Source organism: Echiichthys vipera, assembly GCF_963691815.1.
Source record: "Echiichthys vipera genome assembly, chromosome: 22".
In the NCBI taxonomy this organism is placed as follows: Eukaryota; Metazoa; Chordata; class Actinopteri; order Perciformes; family Trachinidae; genus Echiichthys; species Echiichthys vipera.
Window position 1 is genome coordinate 13,267,747 of NC_139847.1, and position 27,704 is coordinate 13,295,450.

The 27,704-nt window shown below is 39.1% G+C and overlaps 2 protein-coding genes across 2 annotated transcripts in view; one reads left to right on the forward strand and one right to left on the reverse strand.

Moving 5' to 3' along the window:
- Window positions 1–27,704, forward strand: part of rpl34 (ribosomal protein L34) — a 189,308-nt gene that overhangs the window by 91,907 nt on the left and 69,697 nt on the right. The gene's annotated exons all lie outside the window — the stretch shown is intronic.
- col25a1 (collagen type XXV alpha 1 chain) overlaps window positions 1–27,704 on the reverse strand; it is a 158,594-nt gene that overhangs the window by 70,321 nt on the left and 60,569 nt on the right. Inside the window, exon 3 of the mRNA XM_083937553.1 lies at window positions 4,199–4,251. Coding sequence (XP_083793679.1) covers window positions 4,199–4,251 — 53 coding nt within the window. The remainder of the gene's footprint in view (window positions 1–4,198; window positions 4,252–27,704) is intronic.

Consider the following 27,704-nt stretch of genomic DNA (forward strand, 5'->3'; position numbering starts at 1 on the left):
ACAATTTGTTTTTTTTACGGCAACAGTTGAAGAGTAAGACTAAATGGAAACTCCTCTGGTTACTTGGGAACCTCATTGTGATGATAAGATTTTAGAGCTGCTGATTTTTTTGCCTTGGTTTCCTTTCCTTATGCCAGTAAGCTAACCGGCTGCAGCTTCATACTTAACATATAGACATTAGTGTGGTATAAGTGGTCTGATCTAACTCTGCAAGAAACCAAATGCGTCTATTTACGAAAATGTAGTATGTCTAACTGCTGTACAGTGTGAGTAATAAGCCTGTAATCCGGCACGTCTTTCAAACAGCATTCTCCTCCCCTGCTGCTACAGTATCTCTGCTATCTGTTTTGTAAGAGCACCATCGCTGCATCCAGGGTTAGCGACGCCCTGTGCGACTGTGATTGGTTTAAAGAAATAGAAACAATCCAGAGTGTTTTTTCTGCTATAGCTGAAATGTTAACTCGTTCAGCCGGACCATACTTCAGCGCTGACACAGTACTGTGGAGATACCCAATACACAAATACTACCCAAAATGTGACATGATCGTTTTAAGCTACAATTTCCCTTTCATGCAAATTGTTTTTGACTTCAAACAGAGATAAATATTAGCTGGACTGCATCATGCAGTCATGTTTTGCTGTTGGGGTTTTTACCTTCACATGGCAATCACAGTTGGAGAAGATGGGAAACAGGCATACTTACAGGAGGTCCTGAAAGAGAAAGGAAAAAATACTTAGTGTGTTTTCAATCAGCGATCAAACAGACTCAGATCAGCAATGTTCCACTAAAGCCACATATCCAAATAATTAAGATGAGATTTTTTTTTCTTTGGGAAAGAACATTTTATAAAGATGCATCTCTTCCACTATGTGTTTACTGACTAGCAAAGACATTCCACTTCTGTATAGCCCCCGAAATCACATCCGTATTTCTACCTAGAACAAAAACATTGTGACAAATGTGACATCCAGGCAGCAATGGTCACCAGACCTGGTGATCACATTTTACATTTGTAAGTTGCACTAACTTTACTAGGACTAGGAGTTGCACGCTTGTTAAAAAATCCTCTCACGTTTTCGTGGGGTGACACTCGTCTTTTCCCCAATTACTGCTGCTCAAAGCAGTGTGTGAGCCAACACACTTCAGGGCCCTGCAAATCATTTTAGGTCCTTAGGATCTTATTAAAAAGGTACCCAGCTGCTTTAACCCTGAAAAAAGGGATTATTTTTTCTTTACAAGTCCTATGTCCTTGAACTGTTCTTCTTCATGACCAGGGGAAAGTGTGAATCTTTCCAGCAGCTGGAGCATTTAAGGAGCTGTGTGTTTGAGGCTCACTAGGCTGCACTTCTGTAGCATTGTTTTATGGATCGTTGAGTTAGAGTAGACCACTTAGCTTTTAATAAACCTGCTGCACTGTGTGTTTTTTGACATGTCTCGCAGTGTCCAATGGCTCGGCACAAACTTTTCAACTGGTAGTCAAGTAAAATCATAGAAATTATGTGATAAAAATGTGCAATATGCTGCAAAACACATAACCACCTCCAAGGTAAATATTCTCAGGTTTAATGTCCTTAGTTTGACCAAAAAACATGTGCTGAAATATAAACCACATAAAATTAAACTAACTTTGAGGGTTTCACTTTCTGTTCCTACACTGGCACCGCTGATCATTTCCTCCAAAGGTTTGTCATGTTATTGAACTGACCAGAGAGGCACTGTATTGGGTCTGTGATTGCTAACACCATGGTAGAAGTGATAATTATGCTCCAACAGGGCATAAAGGAGAAGAGAGTTTCAAAGTCACTTTTTTAAGAAGAGTCAGGCATTGTTGCTGATGCACAACTGTAAGATCAAACTGCTCAACCGGCACAATTTGAGCATCAATTCCTCCTTTTGTGAAGGCAGGTTCATCAGTAAAAAAGAGCTGATTATTCATGTCAGGAAAATATGGATGGGAACTTCTAACACTTTCCAGAGTGTTGCTTTCACTGCTACAAAACCGTTTTCATCCTAAACTGTCATGCCACAGTTTTCCTTTCCATAAGTTACTGGTAAACACACAGACAGACATCCTAATGAAGTATCCCATTCATTTTTAATGCATAGGTAAATATCAGTGTGTCTTTTTCCTATTTGTTCTCTCTGTAAGTTGCAGCAGCCAAGTCTGGTCAAAAGCTTCCCTTTGCCTTTGTAGATGAGTAAACTGCAAAACAGCTCACCATGAATTTGTGGGGAAACTTGCTGTGGCTTACTTACTTTTGGTTAAAGCAAATCATGAATTAAATATGCTTCCCTTTCACATCTACCAGTGTAGAGAACTTAAAAGAGGGAAATTGGATTTGAAGAAGGCTTACAGTGCAGAATACGTCACACTGGTGCCCGTCAAGGAATGATTTTTTCAGTCGTATAAATAATGTCTCATAAACAATTTTCTTCCTGTGGAACAGGTACATACCATTTGACACTGGGATCAAATAATGCAGCATGGCTCCACCAAATTTAATTGCTTTGAATGCTTCTGTGAGTCTCACACAGGATATTGTTTTTTTATGCTTGCCAACACCTTCAAACAGTAAATGTAGTAGAAATAACTGAGCTAGAGGGTGAATTCAGATGGAAAATAATGTGTTTTTTAACCATAAAGCACTTAAGCATGTCCTCATAGACACCCATAAATACAAGTATCAACCTGAAAATGAGCGTAATATGGGACCTTTAATAAAACAGTCTCTCTGGCAGGTAAGCACTCTCTCAGGTAGTTAGGTCTGTCTAGTTTGAACACATACTTTAACCTTGTTTAGTACTGTAATTTGGGCTATTATACAGAATGGTAAGGTCTGTCATTCCACATGTTCCCTATTGTCTTCCCTTAATAGACCACTGTGCTTCTGCAGTCCAGACATTTTGAGTGGGTTCTGATTGCTTGTTTCCAATTGATTTGTCAAGAGGAAGCCATTCACATTTTGGTCGGCCAGAGAAAGAGAAAAACCGATCTTTGCACAATGGTGCTATTTGAAATATGCTGGCATGGTGGATGTTTATTGGAAGTTAAGCGCTGTATAAACAAATGCTGGCAGTATTTCAGATCTGCAGCCAACCAGAACATTGAACCGTTGTCTGTCTGTCATTTGATTTCTCTCCCTTTTTTTTGGTGATCTTCTTTGGCTTTCAAGTCATACACTGGATTACTATGTAAATCAGAAAGAAGGAGAGGCAGAGAGCCGCACACCACACTGATCCACATCTCAAGATGCTGAACATGGCCACAGTGGGATTTGAAATTAATTTGGCTAAATCAAAAAAATTGAAAGAAGTAATACAATCTTTGATACTCAAATAACAGCTGATTGGATTTGATTCCTGTAACTTTAGAAAGTAGAGGTTGGATTTAGTTGTATAACCGCCAGTATTTTTTTTTCTCCCCTAACAGACTCACTGTTTGCTTTTTAGGCTGTGAAACCAAACCGCTCCCTTATTACTCTACCTCACTTCAAATTGGGACCTTGCTTTGCCCTGTCTCTCTAATTTCTTTTTACAAGGGCAGTACTTTTGTTCCAAAGCGCTGGCTGCGCTCTGCTGCACTGTGCTCTCAACGCAGGAATGCTGCCACACTCCAGAGCCCATTATCACTTCCACTATCAGGCAAAGGGTGTGTGGATGCGGCTCCTTGCCATGTGCATGTTCTTGCTGCACAACAAGTCCTTCTCCTAGATACTCAAGACGGCCAAGGCAAGTTTGTTGAGTCAGCTCAGGAGAGTGTGTGGGAGGAGGGAGGGGAGACTGGATATCCTGGACGCATTACAACAACTTGTTGCTGAAGTAGTGGAGTCAAACAACTATTATATATGCTGTACTTAACTACATCATGTCTAGGATCAGCATTGGAGGGTTAGAGTGTCTCGAAACTTAAGACAGGGACGTCATCAACTTCAACAAGTTTGGGCATCACTTTGACTTTCCCAAACTGCACCATCTCCCAGTTTGACTGTGAAATCTAGTGTTTCTATAGCAACTGAAGCTGAAACAATCCAACTGTACACTGAAACCACAAGGCCACAAATTACACATCTATAACCTTTTTTGGCCTCCAAAGATATACAGTGTACTTTTACATGATTGTAACTGCAGCATGATTTGCTGATGTTCTCCGAAATTATTCCTTGAATGTTTCTGGATTGAGACATCAGTGATCTTTGTAGGCATACCAGGTTCTCCGTTGCGGCCTCTTCTTCCTCGCTTTCCCGGAGGTCCTGCGAGAAAGAAGAATATAATACATTTTAGTCAGTAATTTGATTGTCTTTCTGTTTGTATAAGTTTCATATTCTTCAAGTATTCTCACAGGGCAACATTCTACAGCAACATGGAAGGAAGAGACACTGAAAAATATTGCGTTTGGACTACAAACACCTCAGAATTTCAAGGTTCATTAAGTATTTAGGCTGTATTTATACATAACCTGAGGTGGAAAAAGGAAACACACACAGTGCTGTTACAAAACTGTGTTTCATTCGGTCATTTCTTTTTCCTTTTTTTCAGTTTTTCCTTTCAGCACGGATGCCTTAGTATTTAATTTGTTTATCTAGACAATGTTTTCCTGTTCGCCATTTTCCTGTCAACACTATCAATTGGCTAAGGTTCAGCTGGAGGAGTAAAACAATTACACACTTTGTTAGTTTTACATGTCAGAGACTTGTCTGGGTTGTATTGTAAGCAGGTAGTTCTCAGTTTGGAAACTGAGAAAGCACCTCTCCCAAAATTACCTCTTCCTTTCTTTCCCTGAGGTTGGCATCTGAAAAAACGTTTTAAGGTATTGGCATTTTGTATGCTCTCTGCCCCCCACCCAGAAAAAAATAGTGTGCGTTAACAATTCAGCCAAAGGGTAAAGTTATGACTTTTATACTAGGTGGAAATTAAAAGTTAAGCTCTTATGATTACACAGAAGTACATGCAGACTCTACACTCCATCTGAAGAGGAGTTGTCAACTTTCGATGGATAATATCTATGAGAGAAAATCGCTCTTTCCACTCAACATGAAAGGAGCTGTCAGAATCAAAAAGATTTGAAGTTAATGTAACCAAGAGGAACAATCTTCCCTGTCTGGTTCTGCATCACAGAAAATATCCAGATCCAATTTCAGGCAGCAACAATACTGTGAGGAGTTATTATGCAAATCGTTTTGAAAACTTTTTTGACCCTCATACCGCCAAAGAATAGCATTTTGTCGTCATGTTAGAGGTTGAAGATAATTACAGTAATGTAATGGGGTTGCTGAAAGTTTCTGAACAGACTGCAAAGCTCACCAATAATTGCCTGGGTGTCAGAAGTTGCTCCAAGGGATGTCTTTGTGACACTACATCTAAAAAAACAACACAACCACACTCCCTAGCCTTCCATCACTCTGCTGCCTCTGTGAATACATCCTTCTATAAGGAAGTGGAATAAAAGTAACATAAGGTAATAAAAGTAAAAAGCAAATATTGCCTTTTACGTAGTGTTTGGCTGATTTAGGACGCACCAGATGGGGTGCAAAATGTAGGATTATGTTGCACAACTCTTTGCATGATGCTTAGTCCTCAATTTGATCCCACTGTTTGGCTCAATTTCAACCTCCAAGTATGCTCCGATTGGACTCTTTCCAGGATAATGTCAAGCGCTGCCAGCAAAGGGTCCAGGCACAGTTTAAAGTATGTAACCACAGGTGGAGTTTGACTCTCAGTTTACTACTTTACTGCTTTCTCCATAGGTTTGTTTTTTAAGGTTTTAAAAGAAACAGAAGGGGGTTTACTGCACTTGGCAGTTGCTTCATCATTGCTCACTTTGAAATGACATTTGACACCTTGGAATATTTTATGTGATGATACGACATCCTCCTGATTTTGGTGGTATATTTTTGACAGCTGCTGAGAAAACACTCCCCACATGGGATTTGGTGGTCCAGACAAAATACCCAACATTCTTTTCAGATATCATCATGATTCACAATTTTCAGCACAATATATTTTTTTATTCTGATTATAGGCCGTAAGGAGAGATTCCCATACAAACTGTACAGCTGTACCAGTAACATTTAAAACTGGTATGCCAACAAAAACGCTATAGCGTTTCAGTTTATGAAACACAAGTGAAAGAATAACTTAAAGTCTATCAGGACCAGTCAAAAAGAGTTTTCAGTTGTTTTTAATCAATTTAGACATAAAAAGAGACCAAGTATTGTGAGGCCTCTGGTCATAAATAAAATGAACGGACTCAAACTGACTTCTAAAGTGCTGAGAGATCTTAAGCTGCCCGTCAAGGCAAAACATCAGTCTTGCTCAAAAACATTGTATCTGGCTTGCTATTTTCTCACAGCATCCCAATACTGTCATGGAACATTGGTTTCAGAAAAAATGTGGGAAGGAATTTCATGATGAGGGTCAACAACTATGAACAATCTGTTGGGACTTTTTCAACCCTTTCAACAGCTTTTGCATCTGAAAGTGAATTCAATCAAAGGGATCTTGGTATTCAGTCAAACATTTGGTCAGAAAAAATTAAAACGGTCCCTGTGGTGTGGTGTATTGTGTTTTTGCATTGTGTTATTTGGTGGCTTTTGAAACCCACTTTATAACATAGGACCAGAGAGAAAAGACATCAAAATAAGTGCTGCTTGGCTTCATTCCTAGCCATGCTGCTGGTGAGTCTCTTTGGTCGGGCAATGTTGGGCAGTCGGTACACCACTTTAGTCCAGACTGAAATATCTCGACAATCCAATTGTCTGCCACCACAATAACTACATTTGACATCATGTCAATGTGGATTCGCAATGTTAGCATGCTAACACACTTAACTAAGATGGTAACCTGGTAACATTGTGACAACATCAGTATGTTAGCATGGTGATGTTGAGCATAAACTCAAAGCACCACTATGTGTAAGTACAGCCTCATTAGCTGCTAGCATACTCTAGTTTACAGATGTGCATAGTGAGTATAAAGCGTGTTTTGCAAAGGTATTATTCCCGCATCTGGGGCTGCCCTAGACAATATTGATTGATTTAAAGAACTACAAACAGCCCAGAGGGTTCTTTCCCCCTATACCAGAATGTTAACTCAGGAGTATGGTCTGGCAATGCAAGACTACTGCTAGCATTGCTGTAGACCCATATAGCCATTGAACACAAATATGTGGAGGTCAAATTAAATTTTGTTTAAAATTACAAATTCAATACGTGTAATAACTAAATAAAGAGACTGCCTGTATATTCATAACACATCATAACAGATCAACACTGCTAACACCAAATTACGAGACGTGGTACTACACATTATTAAATTTTAGGTGAGAAAGATTTTCAAGTATGCAGTGATTTGGATGCGAAATGGAAAGCAGTGAATGGCAATGGCTATTCAGTTATTCATTTATATGGATAAGATATTGTCATTCATAACATTGTCACACAGTTCAAAGGGAATGAACCTCATAAGTTCTCAAATATTGTCATTGTATTTGTTAGTGTATTGACTGTCATGTGAATGGCACTAGCTTAGCTGTGGGAGCAGTATGGAACCATCAGCACAATGCGTTTTAAGTCTCAAAATATATTCATATTCTGCTTTTTCAGGAACAGTAAAACAACATAAGATATCAATCCCAAAGGACACTTTGTCCAAAATAGTGATAGAAGTAGTCATTTTAATCTCACATGGCAGAAAATAATCCCATGTAATTGCCAGTATTGTCAAACGTGCATTGGTCTCGAAAACTTTTGCTCATGTTGTTCATTATAAAAATATTTCAGAGTTCCGCATTGCTTGACATAATAAACTTCTTGTTTATATTTCATGCATTTGAGACACAATTGCATTTTACCGCTACCCATCATCCATAAAATATTGATTGGCCCTTAACAGCTAACAGAACTGAACCTCTGCTCCATTTCTCTTTTTCCTCCAAATCAATCAGTTTCAAGTGAACCAGCCCCAGACTGACTCATTTACAATACCACCATTGTTTCAGAGCTTGATCTACATAATCAGACCACTCAATGTTTCTCTCACAGAGAAATACAGCTATTCCTCAGAACAAAAGTTATGCCAAAAAAAGCAAACCTCGTACCAGCTCCAACCTCCAAAGTAAATCAGGTTTTAAGAGAATTGGCTTTAGACTTCTCAGCAAATCTGGGTAAAGTGAATCAATTCAAATGATTCTTCAAGTAAGATTCTTTGCATTGCCCCATCTTAAAATCATCAATTCATGTTCTTTTTGTGCAAATGAAATTAGAAAGTAGACAGAAATATAGATATACTTTTTGCTGAGTGATGATTCAAGTAAGGTAATGGTGTTAAGGGATAAAGTGTTGCATTCTATAATACTGAATCACATATTCTAAAAGTAAGAGGCTGCACTTATACCATGCAACACATACCTGCTTATTGAGATCGACTTCGTGCCAAACACAGAAGGATTTCATGCTTGATTCACTACACATTTTCCACAGTCAATTTTAAAACTATTTTCCCTTGCTGTCATGCTAAACTGCAAACAACCAGCCTATTTCATGGACACCAAAAGTGCCACATGCTGACCTTACTGTTTATATATGAGTCATAAAAATACAATGGCCAGCATGAATGTTTGGAAGAAATGTCACGGCGGTACAATACTTCCAGTGCCAATGTTTTCAGAAACTGACATGCATTTTTTTTACTGGCGTAAATTTGATGCCTGGCGTCTTTGAACGATTTGGTTCTTAAAATGTCCTGCAGCCATTTGGAGAAATCCTAACGGAGCAATTTTCTTTCATATTGCTGTTATATAAATATACAGTAGACTTTGCTTCAAATTCCCAGTTGAAAAGTATGACAATGGTTTTGTCATGATTGTCAGGTTCCTTCATAATGTAAAAGTAATGTCTGTTTCACTATTGTGTTGGCAAACACTGTTCATTTTGTCAGCTTTCATTTTAGTCTTAGTCCTATGTCAAATGTCTGTGTTAGTTGTCATCATATTTAGTCAATCTCATGTCATTTTAATCAAGTTTTATTTGACTGTGTCCACAAAGTGGCCACTTTAGACTTATCTTATCAAAGAAAACCACAACTATTTTTAGTGTAGTTTTAGTCAATGAGAATTGTTGACATTTTAGTTTTTAGTCATCATTTATAACCCTCACATTATATTGAACATTTCAGTCAATGTAGTCCAGCCAAAACCATTAATTTTGTCATTTTAGTCAAACTTATTTGACAGGAGATTTGAACTTATCATCATCATCATACCACAGGCTGAAGGATTAAGAGTACAGCTTTGCATAAAGTGTCTGGTATCATTTATTGATATCCATTTTAAGGAAAACATCCAAACATGGAACATGTTCTGATTTGAATATTTATTTTTGAACCAACATGATTCAACAACTGGCCTGGGGCTCAATAATCTCTTTAATACAAACCAATGAGAGCTGTACAGACAATTACATGTTTTGTCAGTGTGAACCTTGAACCTGATGTCCCCCTCTAATTAAAATGTTTATTGTACCTACCGTTGAATGTTTGAGCTGCCCTGTGCAGAATGATGTCTGTATAGAGTTTGACTCAACAAGACTATTTTATCTTTCATCTGCTCAAAGTGGAAAGTTTCTCTGTGCTCACTGAAAATTAGATTTTAAGGGGTGGGTTACAAGCATGATTTTCTGACATCACAAATAGTTTGCAAGTCAATCCTGGTCCAATTAGTCACTCATACAAGTGTGATATGGAAACATTAAGGCCCCAGTGCATGCCCACTGAGAATGGGCTTGCATTGACATGTAATAATCAACAGAAAGACTTAAGGAGCACAATTTGCAAATTCATAGATTCTGGCTTTTTTAATGGAGGTGGGAGGTGTAAATGCTTTTTAATTGTTTTAATGTAAAGACAATATTTTGTTGGCAGAAAAAAAATATGTCAGACACATACATATATAGTCAGTTTAACAACAGTGATGCCGTCTTGTCGTAGTTCTGGGGGAAAAAAAGGTAATTGACGAACATATTTAGTCATAGTTTTCATTAAGAAAATGAACACTACAAAAATTTCAATTTCTTTGAAAAGTAATTCCCAACATTCTTAAAATGTCACTCTTCAATTCAACCACTGTCTGTCTATATCAGAATTGAAGGATACAGTATATTGGGCCATCTCAAGGTAGCTCCCAACTAGGCTCAGAACCTGGAGCTTCGGTTGACTGAAATGTTCAGAATATTTCTCAAAAAATCTGGTGATCAATCTCTTTACAAGCATTCTAAGGATTTAGGAAGATTTAGTCCAAACAGACTTTAATATAGTCCATTTAAATCCACAACATGGATGGATGAGTTTATTAAACTTGGCAACACTTGGATATCCAGGTCAAACGGAACTAAAACTGCACAAGAGCTGGCTTTCTACCGTACAATCATTTGTTACTTTACAAGTACATTTTTGTGGAAACGTCTGGCAAAGACGACAACAATCTTGATCCAAGGTCCTTATTACTCTGCATGACAATGAATAAATCAATACATTAAATGCTAATTCATGGAACACTGGGCCCACTGTCCAAAGGAAAAATGGAAATTGGACCACAATTTTACAATCAGCCTCATCTTAAATGTCACTGCTCTCGTCATCTTAAAGTGGATGTGTATTGTTGTCGAAATATGAATTGCAAAATCTAACGTCTAACACAGAGAGCCTCTCCAGCACAACGACTCATGTGCCCGTTTTCAGCAGAATTCAGTCGAGAAAATAATCTCATAAAATGTCAAGTCTGCAATTTTACACCCCTCAAGATTAAAGAGCTCCCGGTAAAACCTGACAGACAAGAGTGAAAATTGCTTTTAAATATTAATCTATGTCCCATGCAGAATTTCAGTGCTGCAACCCTGTCAGATGAGAAACTCAAGTACCCCTTCCTTGACACCTTTTTATCTAACACGCATTATTTTGTCTGTATATCTTAACAATTTAGCCTTTACTTTCAGCTATTTCAACCATATATCCATCAACTGTTCGAACTTCTCTGCTCGCTGGCTAACTTCATTTCATGCACTCTCAACAGGTGGTGTTCAGGTGGTACAGCTGACTCCAATCATATAGTTGTATCTTTTCAAATGAGTTGAGCTCCTCCACAATCTTTCCTTGTACCCCAAAGCAACTGCAGACGTACCCCTGGGGGTACAAATCATTATAGTACTTTACTGATCTCTGTATGCACTAAAAATAAGTTGTGTTCTTCTGATTTAGCTAATTTCGTACATGACCTATGAGGTCTAAGGTTACACAAGTTCCACTTTAATGTTAGTCTGCATCTGTGTGTCTCCGGCACAAATACCCAATTTAAACATTAGGACGTTAACAAATAACAGTAAAATGAGATGAAGATCTGGACAGTGTCTCCACCAGTTTTATACTCCTCTTGGGGTCATCAATCATGGGTATTGTTGGGAGAAATAGGAAAGTCCCCTTGAACTTGTGACCCAGCAAAATGGATCCGGAAAGGAAGCCCTTGTTGTACTCCGACTGACCTTCTCAACAACTTTTACTAATCCCTTAACTTCCTCAAACCCTTTCAGTTCAAGAGAGATGAAGAGGCAGAAAGCAGAACAAAGAGTTTCCTCTCAAATAAATTTTCAGTCCTGGGCATGGCTCCATGCTGGCACTTAAATTACCATATCGCTCTCTGAATGTTAGTAGCATGTCTGGAGGACTGTTAGTTCACTTGACCCTATTACGCTGTATGTGCTTATTTACCATAAGAAAAGAATACAATTTATTTCACGGCTGTCACAACTTTGAAAGAGGTCAGCTGAAGGTTGTCTAAATTCTTACAAAAGCACCCAAAAGCTGCTCATAATACAAACGTTGTGTCTGGCAGGATCGGTTTTTTTTTGACATGAGATATATGAATGTTTATGATTCTCTTAATTCTCTCAGCTTCACATTGTGTCAATGAAAGTTCAACTCCTGGAAATTAGAGGTAACTTTCCACATTCCAGCAATCTGATACAAGGAACAGACTACAGCATGGTTAGCATGTAATGTCAAGCAATTTCAAAGAGCAACCCTATTATCAACGTTGCTTAACGGCAGTGGTTCTTTAACTGCCTTTGAATAGGAGCCATGACATTTGGATTATTTCTCTTGCAAGCAAAAACAAAATTATGGAATATGATACATACTAGTATAATAGTTTAGCATGTGTAAAAAGGGCTAAGCTGTAGCCTATAGTGTCACATCAAGAATTCGATATGTTACAACATACTCAAGGGGTTTTGGCAACACAATTTAAACACCAAATTTCTGCAGAAGAATTCAGGGGCTATTTTAATTTTCCCAAGACACACATTTGATTCACAACCTGACCTAGAAAGACGATGTTCTAAAGGATATTTCACATTATTCCCCCATTCTGTGGCATGTATCTTCATTATCCTTATTTCCAACTGCACTTAACTCCGATGAATCCATTTCCTGCATAAATATGATGATTATAGCCATTTCCTAAATAATTCTTCCCACTTATATTTAATCTGTTGCCCGGTAAAGAGACCATTGTGTTTGATTTTTACATTTACTCATTGTAATCTTTTGGTGAACTTATTTTTATGTCACCACATAATATCTTGTATAGTATTTCTAAACAAACACACACGCACGCACACTGCATCTACCAAGATTGAATGTTGATTTTCCATTTTGTGAATAAAATGTGCTCTAACACATTCCACAACGTTCCTAAAAAGCATCTTTGTATTTACCTGTAATAAATGCATTGTTATATGTAGATCGACGTGTGTTTACATTGCTACTCAAGAGAGTATGATTAGTTAGCTGGGAATTTACAGTTTGATTTATACAGCAGCCGCAAAGCAAGACATCTCGCTGATTAGGGGCTGAATTAAATCTAACCAACAGTCATGAGGGGTAATGAACAGTGACGCCTGCTCCACAAACTCAAATGAAACTCACTTCTGCAGTTTTCAATTACAAGACATCAGGACAATACAGAGTTCTGATATACTCAGGAGTCTGTGCAAATGTTGTTGGCATTATGTTATAGTTAACTAATTCACAGTTCAGGACACTTGTTAATGTCAGATAGTCCCAAGACATCATCCGACAGGAATCTGAAACTAATTACATGAGATAGCCTTCATTACGAAGCAGAGAGCGGCAACTGATTAAAAAAAAAACGTAATTATTATGCATACTTAATGCGAGTGACTATGTGTGTATACTCACGACTTGAAATTAATTCATTTCTCCACCCATCCCTGATGTAAATGGCAATTTCATGCCTGGGTGTGTGTGTATGTGTGTGTATATGTGTGTGTGTGTATGTGTGTGTGTGTGTGTGTGTGTGTGTGTGTGTGTGTGTGTGTGTGTGTGTGTGTGTGTGTGTGTGTGTGTGTGTGTGTGTGTGTGTGTGTGTGTGTGTGTGTGTGTGTGTTGGTTGGGCCCTGTACTGTGTTTGTCCAGATGCCAGTTATCAGTTCATTAAACCACGAGTCAATCCATTACGATGTAAGAAATGTGTCTGTCGCTGCAGGCTCCATTAACACTGCGTCAGACAGATTGAAACTAGAATTAAAAATGCATCTGCCTCCCCACACAACCACAGCAAAATAGACCCAGTGTTGCACTAATTGCAGATAATTTAACTTTTTTTACAACTGAGAGTCGCTGCATTGATTGAGTGGTTACAGCCCTGCAGTTGTCTTTTACACCTAAACAAAGACACACACCTACTCACATACTCTCAACTGTTTCAGGGAGTGAAAAGCATTACAGAACATGCAGCTCTTATCTGGTTCTTTGTCAACCGCGCACACACACACACACACACACACACACACACACACACACACACACACACACACACACACACACACACACACACACACACACACACACACACACACACACACACACACACACACACACACACACACACACACACACACACACACACACACACACACACACACACACACACTTACATGCTCTAGCTCAGTGTCGAGGCTGGAGCGCTCCTGAGGAGGAAGCAGGGCCTTTGAGACAGCCTTTTCATCACCTTCAGAGATCAATGTATTTTCCTCTGGCAACAGGCTGAGTGCTGGGATACTTGAGACCCACCCCGTGCGCTACACACTGCAATTATCCTCCCCGCAGTACTGACTGCGGTTGCAATGGAAGCAGAACACACTCCCTGATGAGGGGAGGTCAGTAATAAGCCAATCGATTGGCCAAGTCCCATCACTTTATGCTGTGAGTTAAATTGGCACAGGCGGCCATCCTGACGGCTCTATCAGAAAGCTTTGCTGTAGACTTAGGACATTCCTAGTAACATAACCTATTCTTACACACGAGGGAGTGTTACTTTTGGGTAGCATTCTAATCTCAACTAGAAATTTGAGAAAAATCCAACAATGTCATGCCTTGAAAATGAAAAAGGGCAAAAGGAGGATGAGCCCTGTTTGGCTTGGCTAGGCTGAAGTGTAATCCACAGAGAAAATGAATGTTTTCTTTTGAGTGTTAACCAAGTTATATCCTGGCACATACTCATGCATGCACAGCGGCTTAGGAATCCTCCAGACAAATACAATTTATTTAACTGTGATGACAACATGGCCATCTGAAGCCAGCGATCTGATCACCTTGCATTGAACTATATCGTCCTCCACCTGTGATCCAAGAGCACTGTTAGGTGTCAACAGAGAGTCTGGAACAGAAACATCAGCGACCCATAGCTAAAGGTCTTAACAAAAGGTGTGATTTGTGGAATGTGTTTTGCAAAAGCATACATATTAAACACTGAGGTGAAGGCCAAGACTAAGAGTTAATTAATACACTCAGCATATGCATGCAGAGGAGAAAGCAACCTCAGCCTAACCAAGCAAACATTGATTAGTCAGTGACAGATTTAAGCTTCTGATCTGAGCACTTTGGTTGTCAATCAATATCCCTAATTAGACCTTGAAATACTGAGTTGCAGATGCCAGCAGATAAACCTAGTGTGCTAAATGTAGTACTTTCATGGCGAATATTGTACCAGGCATACTGATGGCGACATAAGTAGTAAGAAATAGTCTTCTTCAATGTTTTGCTGACTAAGTCATGGATATTTGACAAGTTTTCAGAGGCTTTAAAGTGTTGTTTTTAATGCGCAAAATTCTGTTCACTTCCATTATATCAGATGACTTCTTCCTAGGGATCAGCCTGCAGATGCTGTTGAAGCTGACCAAGGGTGTGTGTTTGGCGAATATTGTACTAAGCATACTGATGGCGACATAAGTAGTATCACATAGACCTGTGTGCGTGCCTTCTTGTGTGGACTCTAATGCTTGGTTGCTGAAATAGTTGCAAAAGCATTTATGGTCACTGGAAGAAATTGTCAACCGGGATGCCAAAAGGCAAATGGGACATACAGTGCATGGTTAGCATCAAATGATCCCTCTCTTGTTCAAGTTCAACTGAAATACTTTATCTGTGTTTAAGACCTACAGTATGTGGCTATTGGATGTCACATTGAAATCATGTGTAACCCTATACCTGCTGCTAAGGGATGACATGACTGCTGGCTGACCTCATCACACAGGGATGTGTGAGCCAGCATGAAAAGTGTGCATATGTGTCTGTGGTGTGCGTGCGGATGGATTTAGAGACGTAAAACTATATAACATGGACCACAGGGGCTCAAACTTCTCAAGGACAGTCATTGCAGTTCCCCAACCGAGATGAAGTCCCTGGAGGAAAGCCAAGTCAAAAATGTTATTACAGTCCTCAACTATGTCATACAGCACCCTCCGCCCAAATTCACTAGCACTGTTGGTGCACCTAAAGTGAGAAAATCATTAAATATCTGCCATATATATGAAATGGTACTTCTTTGGGATTACGCAGAGCAAATACCATGTATTTTCATACGAGCAGTTCCTTTTTTCAGTGAATTTAAATTGTGATTTCAGACAGATACTGTAAATCAAATGTGATCAAACCACTACCACACAATCCAAATGATGCAGGTTAACAGAGTTTTTAAGTGTTAAAAGTCCCACAATATGCTAATTTTCTCTGCATCTGTAGATGTCGTTGCAGCCAGGGAATTACTGTAAAAGCACTGTAGCAGCACTTTCTAACTCTATATAGTATAGTTTTGATATCACAACTGTACAGAAGTCCTGATGGCTCGTTTAAAGACACAGTTTTGAATACAGGCTGCATGGATATTTCTCTGTGGAATAAGCATTTTCATACTTTAAGTTTTTAAGGGCTTTAAAGTGTTTCAATGCACAAAATTCCATTCGCTTCCATCATTTCAAGATGGAGGCAGAAATCACAAAGATGGAGAGCTCAAAACCTAGACAATTTTTTTTTTTTTAAAGGATTTGATCTGAACTAATACTGAACACTGTTTTGAATTGGTCAGCTAACCTGCAATTTCACTGGGGTTTCCATCCCCTTTGATCTGCCCTCTAGTTATGAGTGGAATATTGTTTTTTTTCTCTACACTTAACTATATTTTATCCCCACAGCTCCAGAGGGCTTCACTTCCATAATCCACCAAGTTATCAGCCAGCCTTGGTGGTCCTGAGGCTGGTGTTTATTTGAGCATTGCATGACCCATGTTGGATTATTCCTGCAACAGTTTGAGCACGCAAGCGTGACGGGTAAAGGCTCTTATGTCATAGATACCCTATCTTGTCAACGGCAAAGGAAAATGTATGATAGAGAGACTGCGATGAGGAGGGGGGCGGAAGAGAAGCTTGGAAGGAGATCTCTTAGTAGAATAGGGGGATGAAAGATTTAAGAGTGAAATGAAGTCTGGGGCAGAGTTTTTTGAGTCTGTTGTGTGAAGTTGTTGAATTCACTGTTCATATAAAACTTTACAGTCAGGGCAGATGTTACGGTTGTTACACTCAGCAATGTATATTGGACATGAAATGACAGCAAAGGGATCTTTTTATCATTTCAGATGAAAGAATGAGTAAGGCTGATGTTATTTAGGTCTGAAACTAGAATTTCATCAAAAAGAAAATGCTCCACCGAACTCTCAAAACTGCCCACACTCAAGACAAGTGGCAATTTAGCCCTCTGCTGGGCATGGGCTACGAAAAATACAATCCAATTTTTCCATTCAGCAGTCTAGCGAATCATGGAATAATGGTGCACTATGTCACATCAGCTGTAGAATTATCTGTAAGTATAAAGTCCAGCCTAAGAATGCTAGGAGGCCTCATTTTCTCACCAGACCAGCTAGTGCTGACAGACCGAGATGGGAGTTTGGTGCTTCAGTAGGACAGGTAGGTGTACAGTTACCACACACAACATCTGGACATTAGGATATCTGGATATCACAAGCACAATGTCTTTTATTGTTTTTCATACTTTCTGTATTTATTTTGCTAAGAGTTTATTGGTTATCCTATACTGTATTTTTTATACCCCCTTGTGATTTTGTAAGCTGCTGGAAACCTAATTTCTTTGCGGAGTCATCCCAAAGGATCAATAAAGAGAAGTCTGAGTCTAAGTCTATGTCTTTCAAAAACCTATAAAACATGCAAAGTTGACAGGATAAACAGGATCATTCCTTTTTATGTCTGCACACATATCAAAAATGCATCAGACAACATGTTGTATGCCATCAGAGAACATCTCCCTGATAAAGATGACCTTACTACAGAATTTGATGGCTTCCCTGAATTCCCTAAATACACTAAAAAGAGCACAGAGCTGAGCCTCCGTGAGAATGCTGAATGCTCTAAGTGTCTCCCAACCCTTCACGGATCCTGAGTGGAAACGAAAATAAAGTGTCATCATCGAGCTGTCAGCCCTAACTCACGGGGATTCAGCCAGCTCCGAATTTATTTTCCCAACCCAGGAACCCCCTCTACAAGGCTCTCTGGGATGTGCATCTCTCCTCAGATTTCCAAAAGACATCCCCAAAACAACTAAATCAAAATGAAACACTCTTATTAGAACTTATTATGGGCCACAAAGTATGGTAATTTTGCCACTATGGACTTGCAACGATGGCTTGTCAGAAAGTATAGATACATCAAGAACACAAAACATGCAACTACAGCACAATTCTGAGTTGAAATTAATTGGTAGGGAAAGCCAAAATTCTGTTCAAATGAACAAGGCTCCCGTTTTTCTAACCTCTGTCAATGTTTCCTTTTTTTAAAAAAAACCACACAAACCACTGCACCTTCACTGTGAGCCATTAATTCCACTTAATGAGGGCAATTGTTTCACAAAGCAATCACAGTTCCTAGCGGGACCTTCCTCCGGAGCTGAGTCATAGCCTTCAACAACAGGCTTTATGTACACTTGTTCATTTTTACTGCAGTACATGGTGTAAAAGCAATCCTGCTGCATCCAGTCAGGGGAGCATTATAAACAGGTATAAAAGTTAATTCACTCCTCTTACCTTGTTGATGAAACATTTATGCATTAAATTGTTCCACGGAAATTGCACACGCATTACTGTTCAAGCTATAACTATGAAAAGATTTACAATGAAAAAGTCAGACCACCAGTTGTTAGATTGTGGATAGCTTCCCCTATTGTCCATCTTGGGAAGGAATAATTCAACATTAAGGGAACTCTGCATTTTCACTTTCTAACTGAGTTGTACGTAAATGTAAACATAAAAGTAAAGCTACAGCCTGAAGAGGGTTAGCTTGAAGGGAAATCTGCCTCTAGCACCTCTAAAGCTTAAAAGCTACACACTGTTTTCTTGTTACTATTTTTTAGGCACAGTGAATATCTCAATTCTCCGTTATCATTGCCTGGCGAAGGTGACAACACGGCTTCAGAAAATCACTACACCAAGCTAAAAAGATATTCTAGAGCTTTCACACATTCAGTGCAAACGTGAAATTATCTAGGCATTACCCGAAGGACCTGTATGTTCAAACCTGTTGGACTGTACCTTAAACAGAGTTTACCCTGTCAGCTCCTAATCAGTGACCAGAAATGCTCTTGCAACTATTTCAGCAAGTCTGTGTTAGGGCTGATTGAGCCCCACTTGTAGGAATTCCAAGTGAGAAGAAGGGTCATTTACACAAAGATGGCAATGAAAATTTCTAACTGGAGAGACAAAAAGATTTGGGAACTGACGGTAAGCAACGTGACCGTAGTGTAATCCGGGTCATGTCCTGCCTCCTGCACCCTCTACCCAGGAGCCATCCCGCGCCTAAACAGAGTACTTCCAGTAGGTGAACGCATCTGACACAGACAATCTCCTGTTGTGTACTACTGTACGTGTGAAAGGGCAACTGGAAACTTGATTTCTTATGCGAAAAGGGTTTAGCTGGCACATGAACCGCAAACAACCACCACTTGAAGAATAGTTTTTTACCTTGTAAACACGTCACAATACAGTAGCACTGCTCTTTCACTGTGAAGTATTAACATACAGATATGAGACCTGTATCAATCATGTATCTGACTCTCTACAAGAAAGTCCGTGAACCTTGGCATCAGCTGCCTTTATTCTCTTCTTCATATAAATGAGGAAAAGCATTAGTGAAATTGTATTAACCAAAATGTTAGGGATTAAATAAAGTTATTTGATACCAAAGGGATGGCATAAGGCTTGTGTGAAAAAAACACATACACACACACAACACAAAAAATATGTGACAATAAGGAGGTGGAGACATTGTAATATGATGCCACGTGAGGAACAACTGGAAGAGATCTTTCACATCCCTTGAAGTTCCAGAGAAAAGACAGCAAAGAGAGTTTTGAAAGTGTTCAAGCAAACTACCTCTGCATCAGGTTTCCTCCCTGTGTGTCAGTCAAACTGACCAGGTCAAAGGTTAAAGGAGGAAGGGGATGGGGTGGGGTTTTGGTCATCCTCCTGAGGATCATTTGTAATCCTGACCTGTAGTTTCAGGTGGTGGAGGGCAACACCAAAGTTGGCAGTGGGGCCCGGCTCTTCATCAGTACACATTGTTCTTATTACAGATTTGATCCTGAAGGGTTTTAGCAAAGAAACCGCAAATACCACTGTGCTAACAACTGGCCAACTCCTCAGCTCTGAGCCATGGCATTGGCTGCCTTTGAATAAACATTTACCCCCCTTTTTATATATTACATATGTTTACAGTAATATATATAAATATATATATACATACATATGTATATATATATATATATATATATATATATATATATATATACATATATATATAAATATATATACATATATATATATGTGTGTGTGTATACATTATATATGAATATACATATATATATATAAATATATATATATATATATATATATATATATACATTTTATATATATATATATGTATATACATTTTATATATATATATATATATATGGACTTTGAGAAAGTAATAAAATGCAGGTTTGTGACCAGAAGACTGTCAATTTAAATCCCCAGAATGTCAGTGAAAATACAGAATGTGTGGAGAAAGTAAATGAGTAACACTCTCCCCTCTTTCACCAACTAATTTCAAAGTACCCCTAAGCAAAGCACTTAACCTCCAACTGCTGGAGTGAAGCTCCTCAGGAGCCTGATAAAGGATTGTAGTTTTGCTGGACGGCTTGTAGGTGAGACTGCAAAGCAGACTGCTGCTAGTGTCGTAAACTGTCCAAACTCCAGCAATCGAACTGCATGAGTTAACATTGTGGTATATGTTCTGTTCTGTTTGTATTTCTTTAAACTGGTCGCAATTGTCTTTGACACATAAGGGAGAAGGGAGCTGCCTGGTGCGCGACATCCGGCTCTGACAAAGAGCGAGCATGCATGGCCAATTTCTCCCTGAAAAAAAAAATTTTTGTATTCATCTACCTCCACATTAAAGCAATAGTTCTGTGTTGCCAAGAGTTACATGAGAAGATTGAAACCTCTTTCATGTCCGTATGCTAAATATTAATGCTTAATATTAGTGGCAGCAGCTATGTAGCTTAGCTTAGCATAAAGAATGAAACCAACGGGATGGCCTGGCTCTAGCTAAAAATCCACTAGAAGTTTTGACCCTTGCCATGAGGTTGCCAGGTAATCAGAGATAGGATATTTTAAAAAAATGTTTCAGCTCATAAGCCCCCCTAGAACTACAGCATATCAGTGTGTGAATATATTTGTTTAGTGCAGATTTTTTTTACCTGTTTCCACGTTTGCCAAGCTAAGTTAACCAAAATGCTATCTGTAGCCTTTTATTTATAGGATAAATATGAGTGGTACAAACCTTCTTATTTAACTCCAAAAAAGCAAATATTCATATATAAGTACATTTTTCCCAAATTGTCAAACTATTGCTTAAAGAAATAATTGCATGAACGAGAAAACTGGTACAAACGTTCACAGTTACACTCCTCAATGTATTGCTAGATAAATTGTTGAGATGCCATGAAACACCATTTCCAAATTCCGAACTCCCATACTAACACATTTCCAGTAAAACAGGATGTTTGGACAGGAGCAGGGAGGGCAAGGTGAACCTTGGTAAACATGGAAAGTGACTCAGAAGTCCTGGAAACAAGCCTGCATGGTAATTCAGAGGACGTCTCAAGTCCTTATGATTCTCAGTCTCCAGCTACTTCAGTAGGAAGTGGACAAAACCATTAGAGAGCAGGATGTGGCGAGATGAAGGGGAGGACTAGGTGTAAATCAGGACATGGAAAATCAGCTAACATGAGAAAAATACATTTTCACATTATTTGATCTTCACTGCTGTGGTCTTCCCTTATGGTTCTGTTTTACCCTAAAACATCTACAGCCTCTAGTAAACTGCAGCATGTTACTGAGCTTGTGAATTAAAGAGTTTGGGGTAGGGAGCACCTTGTTTGGCATAGGGTTCCACTGGCAGCCAAACAGAACAATCGGCCATGTGCAAATGAGAGCCAGTGCAGAATCAAAGAGGTTATGAGAAATATGCAGACGTTTTAAATTAAGCTGGACCATCATCTCCTCTTACATCTACCGTAATGAGAGAGATTATAGGAGATCAAGCCTCTGAATCTATTCTGTTCCACCATAAATCATAAGAAGACATGCAAGATTCAATTAGTCCTGCTCGTTTAACCTTGGCAGCAAGGAAATTGCACACCAAACCAAATACCCTGAGCTCAGTATGAGAGGTATTCACAAAAGAGATTTGAGAAGGTGGGCTGTACCAGTAAATGGCAAACACACTAATAACAATGGCAGAAAAGAAAGGAGTCAAGATTGTTATTAGATAAACAATGAACAAAACCAGCAGCACAGCGGAGGATCTTTTGGTTAAATGGCTTATGAGAAGAACCTGGATGCTATTTTCAGGCCACCCATTTGTTCCAGTCCAAGCCAAAGTAGAAATCCTTCAGCATACAATGTGGCTATTGAGTTCCAGGATAGGGCGGTGATAAAATCTATTCTTATTTAGAGCTTGTGTGTCCACAACGATCCAAGAACGCATTCTGCTATGGATTACCTTCATGGCATAACGAGCCGCTACACAAACAGACCATGGAGAAACACGAAAGCAAGTTGTTTTTCTACTTAAGCAGCTCATATGCTGCATTTTTAATGCTCGGGATCATTATTTTTCATCCAGATAAGTCTTTCATGTCTGCAGAGCGCTTGAACATGTATGTTGCTGTCACCTTCCACAAAGACTCTGTTTAATCAAACTACAAAGCTTTTGGTTGCTTCATTAAAAGACAGAACTGGGCCAGAGATGATGACATTGAGGAAACTTTTGAGCCTGAGAAAGAACATTTTTTGGGTGGAGATCAGATTTGGTTTTCTGACCAAATAAAGTGACAAGTACAGTAACTGGCATCTCTTTTGATTCTCCTGCAGTTCCAATTACCAAACGCTAAAGCAAATGGGATTGGACAGTAGCATATGCATGTTTCCTTATTTACAGCAGAGGACCACTGGAACATCAACTAGACCACACACGTGACTTGCAGGCACTTCCCACTCACAGAAAGCAAAAGGCCATTTGCTTTGAGCATTTTAACAAAGAGGGACATCCTCAGAGATGCTATGATAACAGATGACTCTTTTCGATGGCTATTCTTTGAAGCAGAGGAAATACGTTTAGACTATGGTTTGTATTGACGGCTATAATTGCGTTATATCTAAAAGTATGCCGATTTTAAAAACATACACAATTAGTAGTGTTTTACTGAGATTAAATCCCTCAACCTTCAAGTAGATTCTAGTGCAGAGAAAGAAAGGCCTAATATTAGACACTCTTACGGGAAAGGAGTGGGCTTTATTTCTGCAAACAGGGCACTGATTGTGGTTCTGCTGAAGTCAATTACTCGTTCGAGTGGCAGCATACTGTTCGCATTACAATTGCCATGTTATGCTGTTTATTGCTGCGTATGTTCCATGAGAACTTGTCACTGCCTTGCACTTGTGGGAAGCAGATGAAAGGCAAGGCAATGTGTTACTGTACTCCTAAAGAGTGGTTCAATTATTCGAAGTCTGCATGGGAAGATGTTCTGGTCCAAATTCAGCACCAAGCCATCCTTGACAATTCCCTCTGAAATCTATCATCCTCTGAAACGCTTGTCATGCACAGCAACTGCTTGTGTATGAGCAGTTTTGTCATGTGCTGCTTGGTTAACTGCCTGTGATGTTTTACATACAACACCTACCCTGGCAGCCTGCACTTTCCACAGCCTCCACTTTATCAATCATTATTGGAAGAGTGCCCGAATGGAGGCTCTCAGCAGTAATTTTGGTGTAGCATTTTGTGCGTGCTGTGGCAGTTGTGATTTAAGTAAACACTGAATACTTACAGATGGGCGTTATTTAAAACAGCTGATGAAGATTTTAATCTAGTTTAACTTGAAGAAGGTTTAAGGCATAGATAGTTATGCCCTCTAATTCACAGATATCTAACTTATATTATACAAAATTTCATAATTTGAAAGTTTGTCATCTTTTAAATTTTGGATTTTTGAAAAACTGTACAAATCAATTGTGATGGTCAGAATAAGTCAAACCCTCAGGAATTTTGCTTCATTTCTGTTCTTATTTTTTCCCGATCTAAACCTAGCATCAAATAATTAAAAGTTAGAAACTTTTATTAATTTTCATTTAATAAAATATTATTTATGCTCAACATTTCTACTGCAATAGCCATCCAAATTATTATGTAATATATATGGTCATTTTCATTGTTCGAGTCCACCATTACCATGCTGGATTCAAATTGCATCTGAAATAGTCCAGCCCCCATGTACTGTAATTTTTACACTTTGGTTTTTGTATGGATTAGATAGCAAGAAACATTTTAACTTGTAAGCTTTAGAAGCGCTGGTAGGATTGTGTTACTGCTGGACAGAAGTAGCAGTTTCCCATTTCCAGTTTTATGCTAAGCTAATAGCCATAAAAACATTTAACAGATAAATGTGATGGCAGTATCAGTCTTCTCATCTAACTCACTGGCTAGAAAAGGAATAACTGTATTTCCCGAAATGTCAAACTATTCCCTTAAAAGTAAAAAGGCAAAAAGGAAAAATCCTCTGGGAAACGCATCCATGTTTATGCGTGCTGCTGTTCAAAAACCTGCGGTGCCCTATTACTTTAGTTCTGTTTTGCAATCCTGCTATAGAAATGTGTTGAGGAAACAGTTGGATTAGCATGTTATTTACAACCTGAAGGGAAGACAGACACCTTAATATCTTCAGCATGATTACTGGGAGTGCAACAATTCACCAAACCAAACTGACACGGCTTGAAGCCTAAAATACAGTGGTGTTGATTCAGACAGCATGAAATATAACAAGGCTTTGAGGGAATTACATTCACAGCTGAATGGATGCAGACATTTCAAAACCCCAATGACAGCCATATCTAGTTTTATCTTAGTGCCTAATCATGCCATTTATTACAGGTTGTCAAAACACTCCTTTTAAGTCGATAAACTTGCCTCTGAAAGCCCTCTGTCAGCTGTCTGACAGCCTTTTGAATGTTTTTATCAGGGTCCATGACAGTCACTCAGCTTAACAAATCCACACAAACCTCTCTGTGCTTCAAAGTCAATTAATAATAATTATCACAACAGGCAAGTAGAAAATTGCAAAGGGAGGGTCCTCTAATTGAGTTTGAAAACTTTCAGTGAAATATCCAGATTGCAGCACTTGAGGAGATTGTCTCTGATTCCTCTTTGCAGACAGCATTAGCGGACATGAGAGTGTGTCCACACGTTCTTCGATTCTGCAGCTGTGGCCAGAAGCAACTACTAAAGCCCCCATATATACATATAAATATAGCAATAAGAAACTATAATTAAAATATGTCCAGTTCTGAGGAACTAGTTTTAATAAACTGCTTTGTTAGTGTCAACGAATAAGAGGGCATTAGGGATATCATAGTCATTTAAATACAAATTGTCTGTATATTACATTGTATCACACCATATTGCTTAAAAAATGCCATCAGGCATTACATATATACACCACATTTCACTGACCCTATGGGGAAATTAGTCTTGAATTCTCACTACCGCTGATTCACCATATGCCTTATCTCCTCTGTTACTGGTACTTTCACTTCTCCCTGCTGCTTTATTCACTGTATTCAAAGGTTTTACCCTTTGCAATAAAGCTTGGGAAACTTTGTTGAGCTTTGGCCATAGCCCAAGAGAGACGTTCTCTAATGCATGTACACAGGGAAAGAACAAGGCCCCCCATTCGCCCACCCCAACCCAAACCTATTCCCCAGTTACAGATGGTGAGACCTCGGCTTGTCGGGCTCCCCAGTGCCAAAGCTCTGCCAGGGAGGCCCCTTTGATAATGAGCCCAACACACAATTTACAGCCACACTACAGTAATCCTGCAACAATGGTTTCCACATAACTTTTGATTGAATAGGCCTTTATGGGCAGGACCAGGCTTTGGACAGGGCTAATAAGTGGCCCTTGGTGGTCTTTTCCGAGATTTACCTCATTGTTCTGCGAATGTGACACAATGCATAAAATAAAAAAAAACTTGACATAAGCAACCACATTTTTATTACAACTTTGAAGCTTCTGATTATTCAATTTCATGTTTCGAATGCCATCTTTTAGAGTTAAAAGTGACGTTTTGGTTTTTTTGCAAATTTGAAGCAAACTTTTAAAAAATTTCAAAAAAGAAATGTGAATTAGGCACGTTCAACCAGGATTGGTCATGTTTCATGGTGGGGAGAAGAGATGACAACAACAGCAGCAGCAGCTATTCACAGAAGTGAGTCAAATGTTGAATGTGTCAGAACTTATTCAGCAAAGGTGTTTCCATGTCCCATGTAGTGCATCTTTTTTTTTTTTTTTTTTTTTTTTTAACAAAAGGCAAAACAGACTTCAGAGTGAAAACCTTTTGTGAAACCGAGAAAGTTTTATTGAATTTTACCTTGTCATATAGCTTTTCTTGTGCAATACGTCCTAATGCACATGAATATACGCAAACGGATCACAGCTACTGGGAAGAATAAGAGAAGCTAGCACCAGGGGCCATTAGCTTGTTATTATTATAATTATTTATAATAAATACTATTGTTTTGAGGGATTTTGTTACATATGGCCAGAGCCAAGCTCACTGTTACCCCCTGTTTGAGGCTAAACTAAGCTAACCAGCTGCTGGATGAGATTATTTCCCAAAAGGTCCAACTTGCACTTTAAAACAATTTAAATTTGTGGCTCTGCTCCCAAAGATGATGATGGATAACACAGACAACCCCAATACAGACACTGAGATGTTTAGTGGAAAGTTAGCTCTTTGGTTCCTCTGACATGGGGGTACGTCTTCCCCAAACTTCTCAATGTTTGTCCGTAGCTCCCTTTGCAGCGGGGGAACTGTAAAAAGCAGTTTCAAAGAACACAATAGTGCAATTGTTCAATGTTTTTGTACGATCAGTAAACAGTTCAGTTGTTATCCTGTCAAATAACAAGACGTAGGACATGAGTGTGTGACGTTGCCAGAAGACATTACGCATGTGAAACTTTACCGCAGAGGGTAAGAGTACACCCCCGGCATGAAAAGCTCCTTCACCCGTTGTTGTGTGATTTGTGGAGTGGGTAGCTGGGGTTAGATCATGGGCCCTGCTTTAGACTGTGCCGGTGCCAGGCGTATGATGCAAAGGAAAAAGAAGCACGGGGCAGAAGAAGGGTGTGGGAATTCAGAGCTCTACATGAGACTCCAACCTTAGCAACCTGTCTTTACTCAATGTTCACCCCAACGACAGACAGTGGGGTTGTAGAGTCAGTGTGAAGAGACGGGAGAGGATGTAAGTGGATCTGTCTTTTATCGCTGCAGAGTGGCAGCCTCTTGGGAAGGCCCGTCTTGTTTTTTGAGGGCCACTTTAACAAAGTATGAATTGTAACATTATTAAATCTGACAAACAGAACATGATTTCATTGGAGATATCTGACTTTCAAATATAATTCCAAACTGAAAAAAAGACTTCATTTGACTCATCATATTTCTGAATAATGTCCTTTCTCAGTCATCGAGCCCTCTGATGACGCATTCATGAAAGCAGATGTCAGACCACTGACATTTCCCACACCAGACACATTTCCCTTTACCCTCCCCTAAAATTGCTTTGTTCCTGTCTTGACTATTAATGGTTCAGCTCAACATATGCCAAATGGATAGACAGAAACCTCTTGAAGCTCCCTGCTTCTGGACTTCTTTTAAAGGCTCCTTTAAGGCTAATTGAACAGCAGTGGGTGTTGTCCTG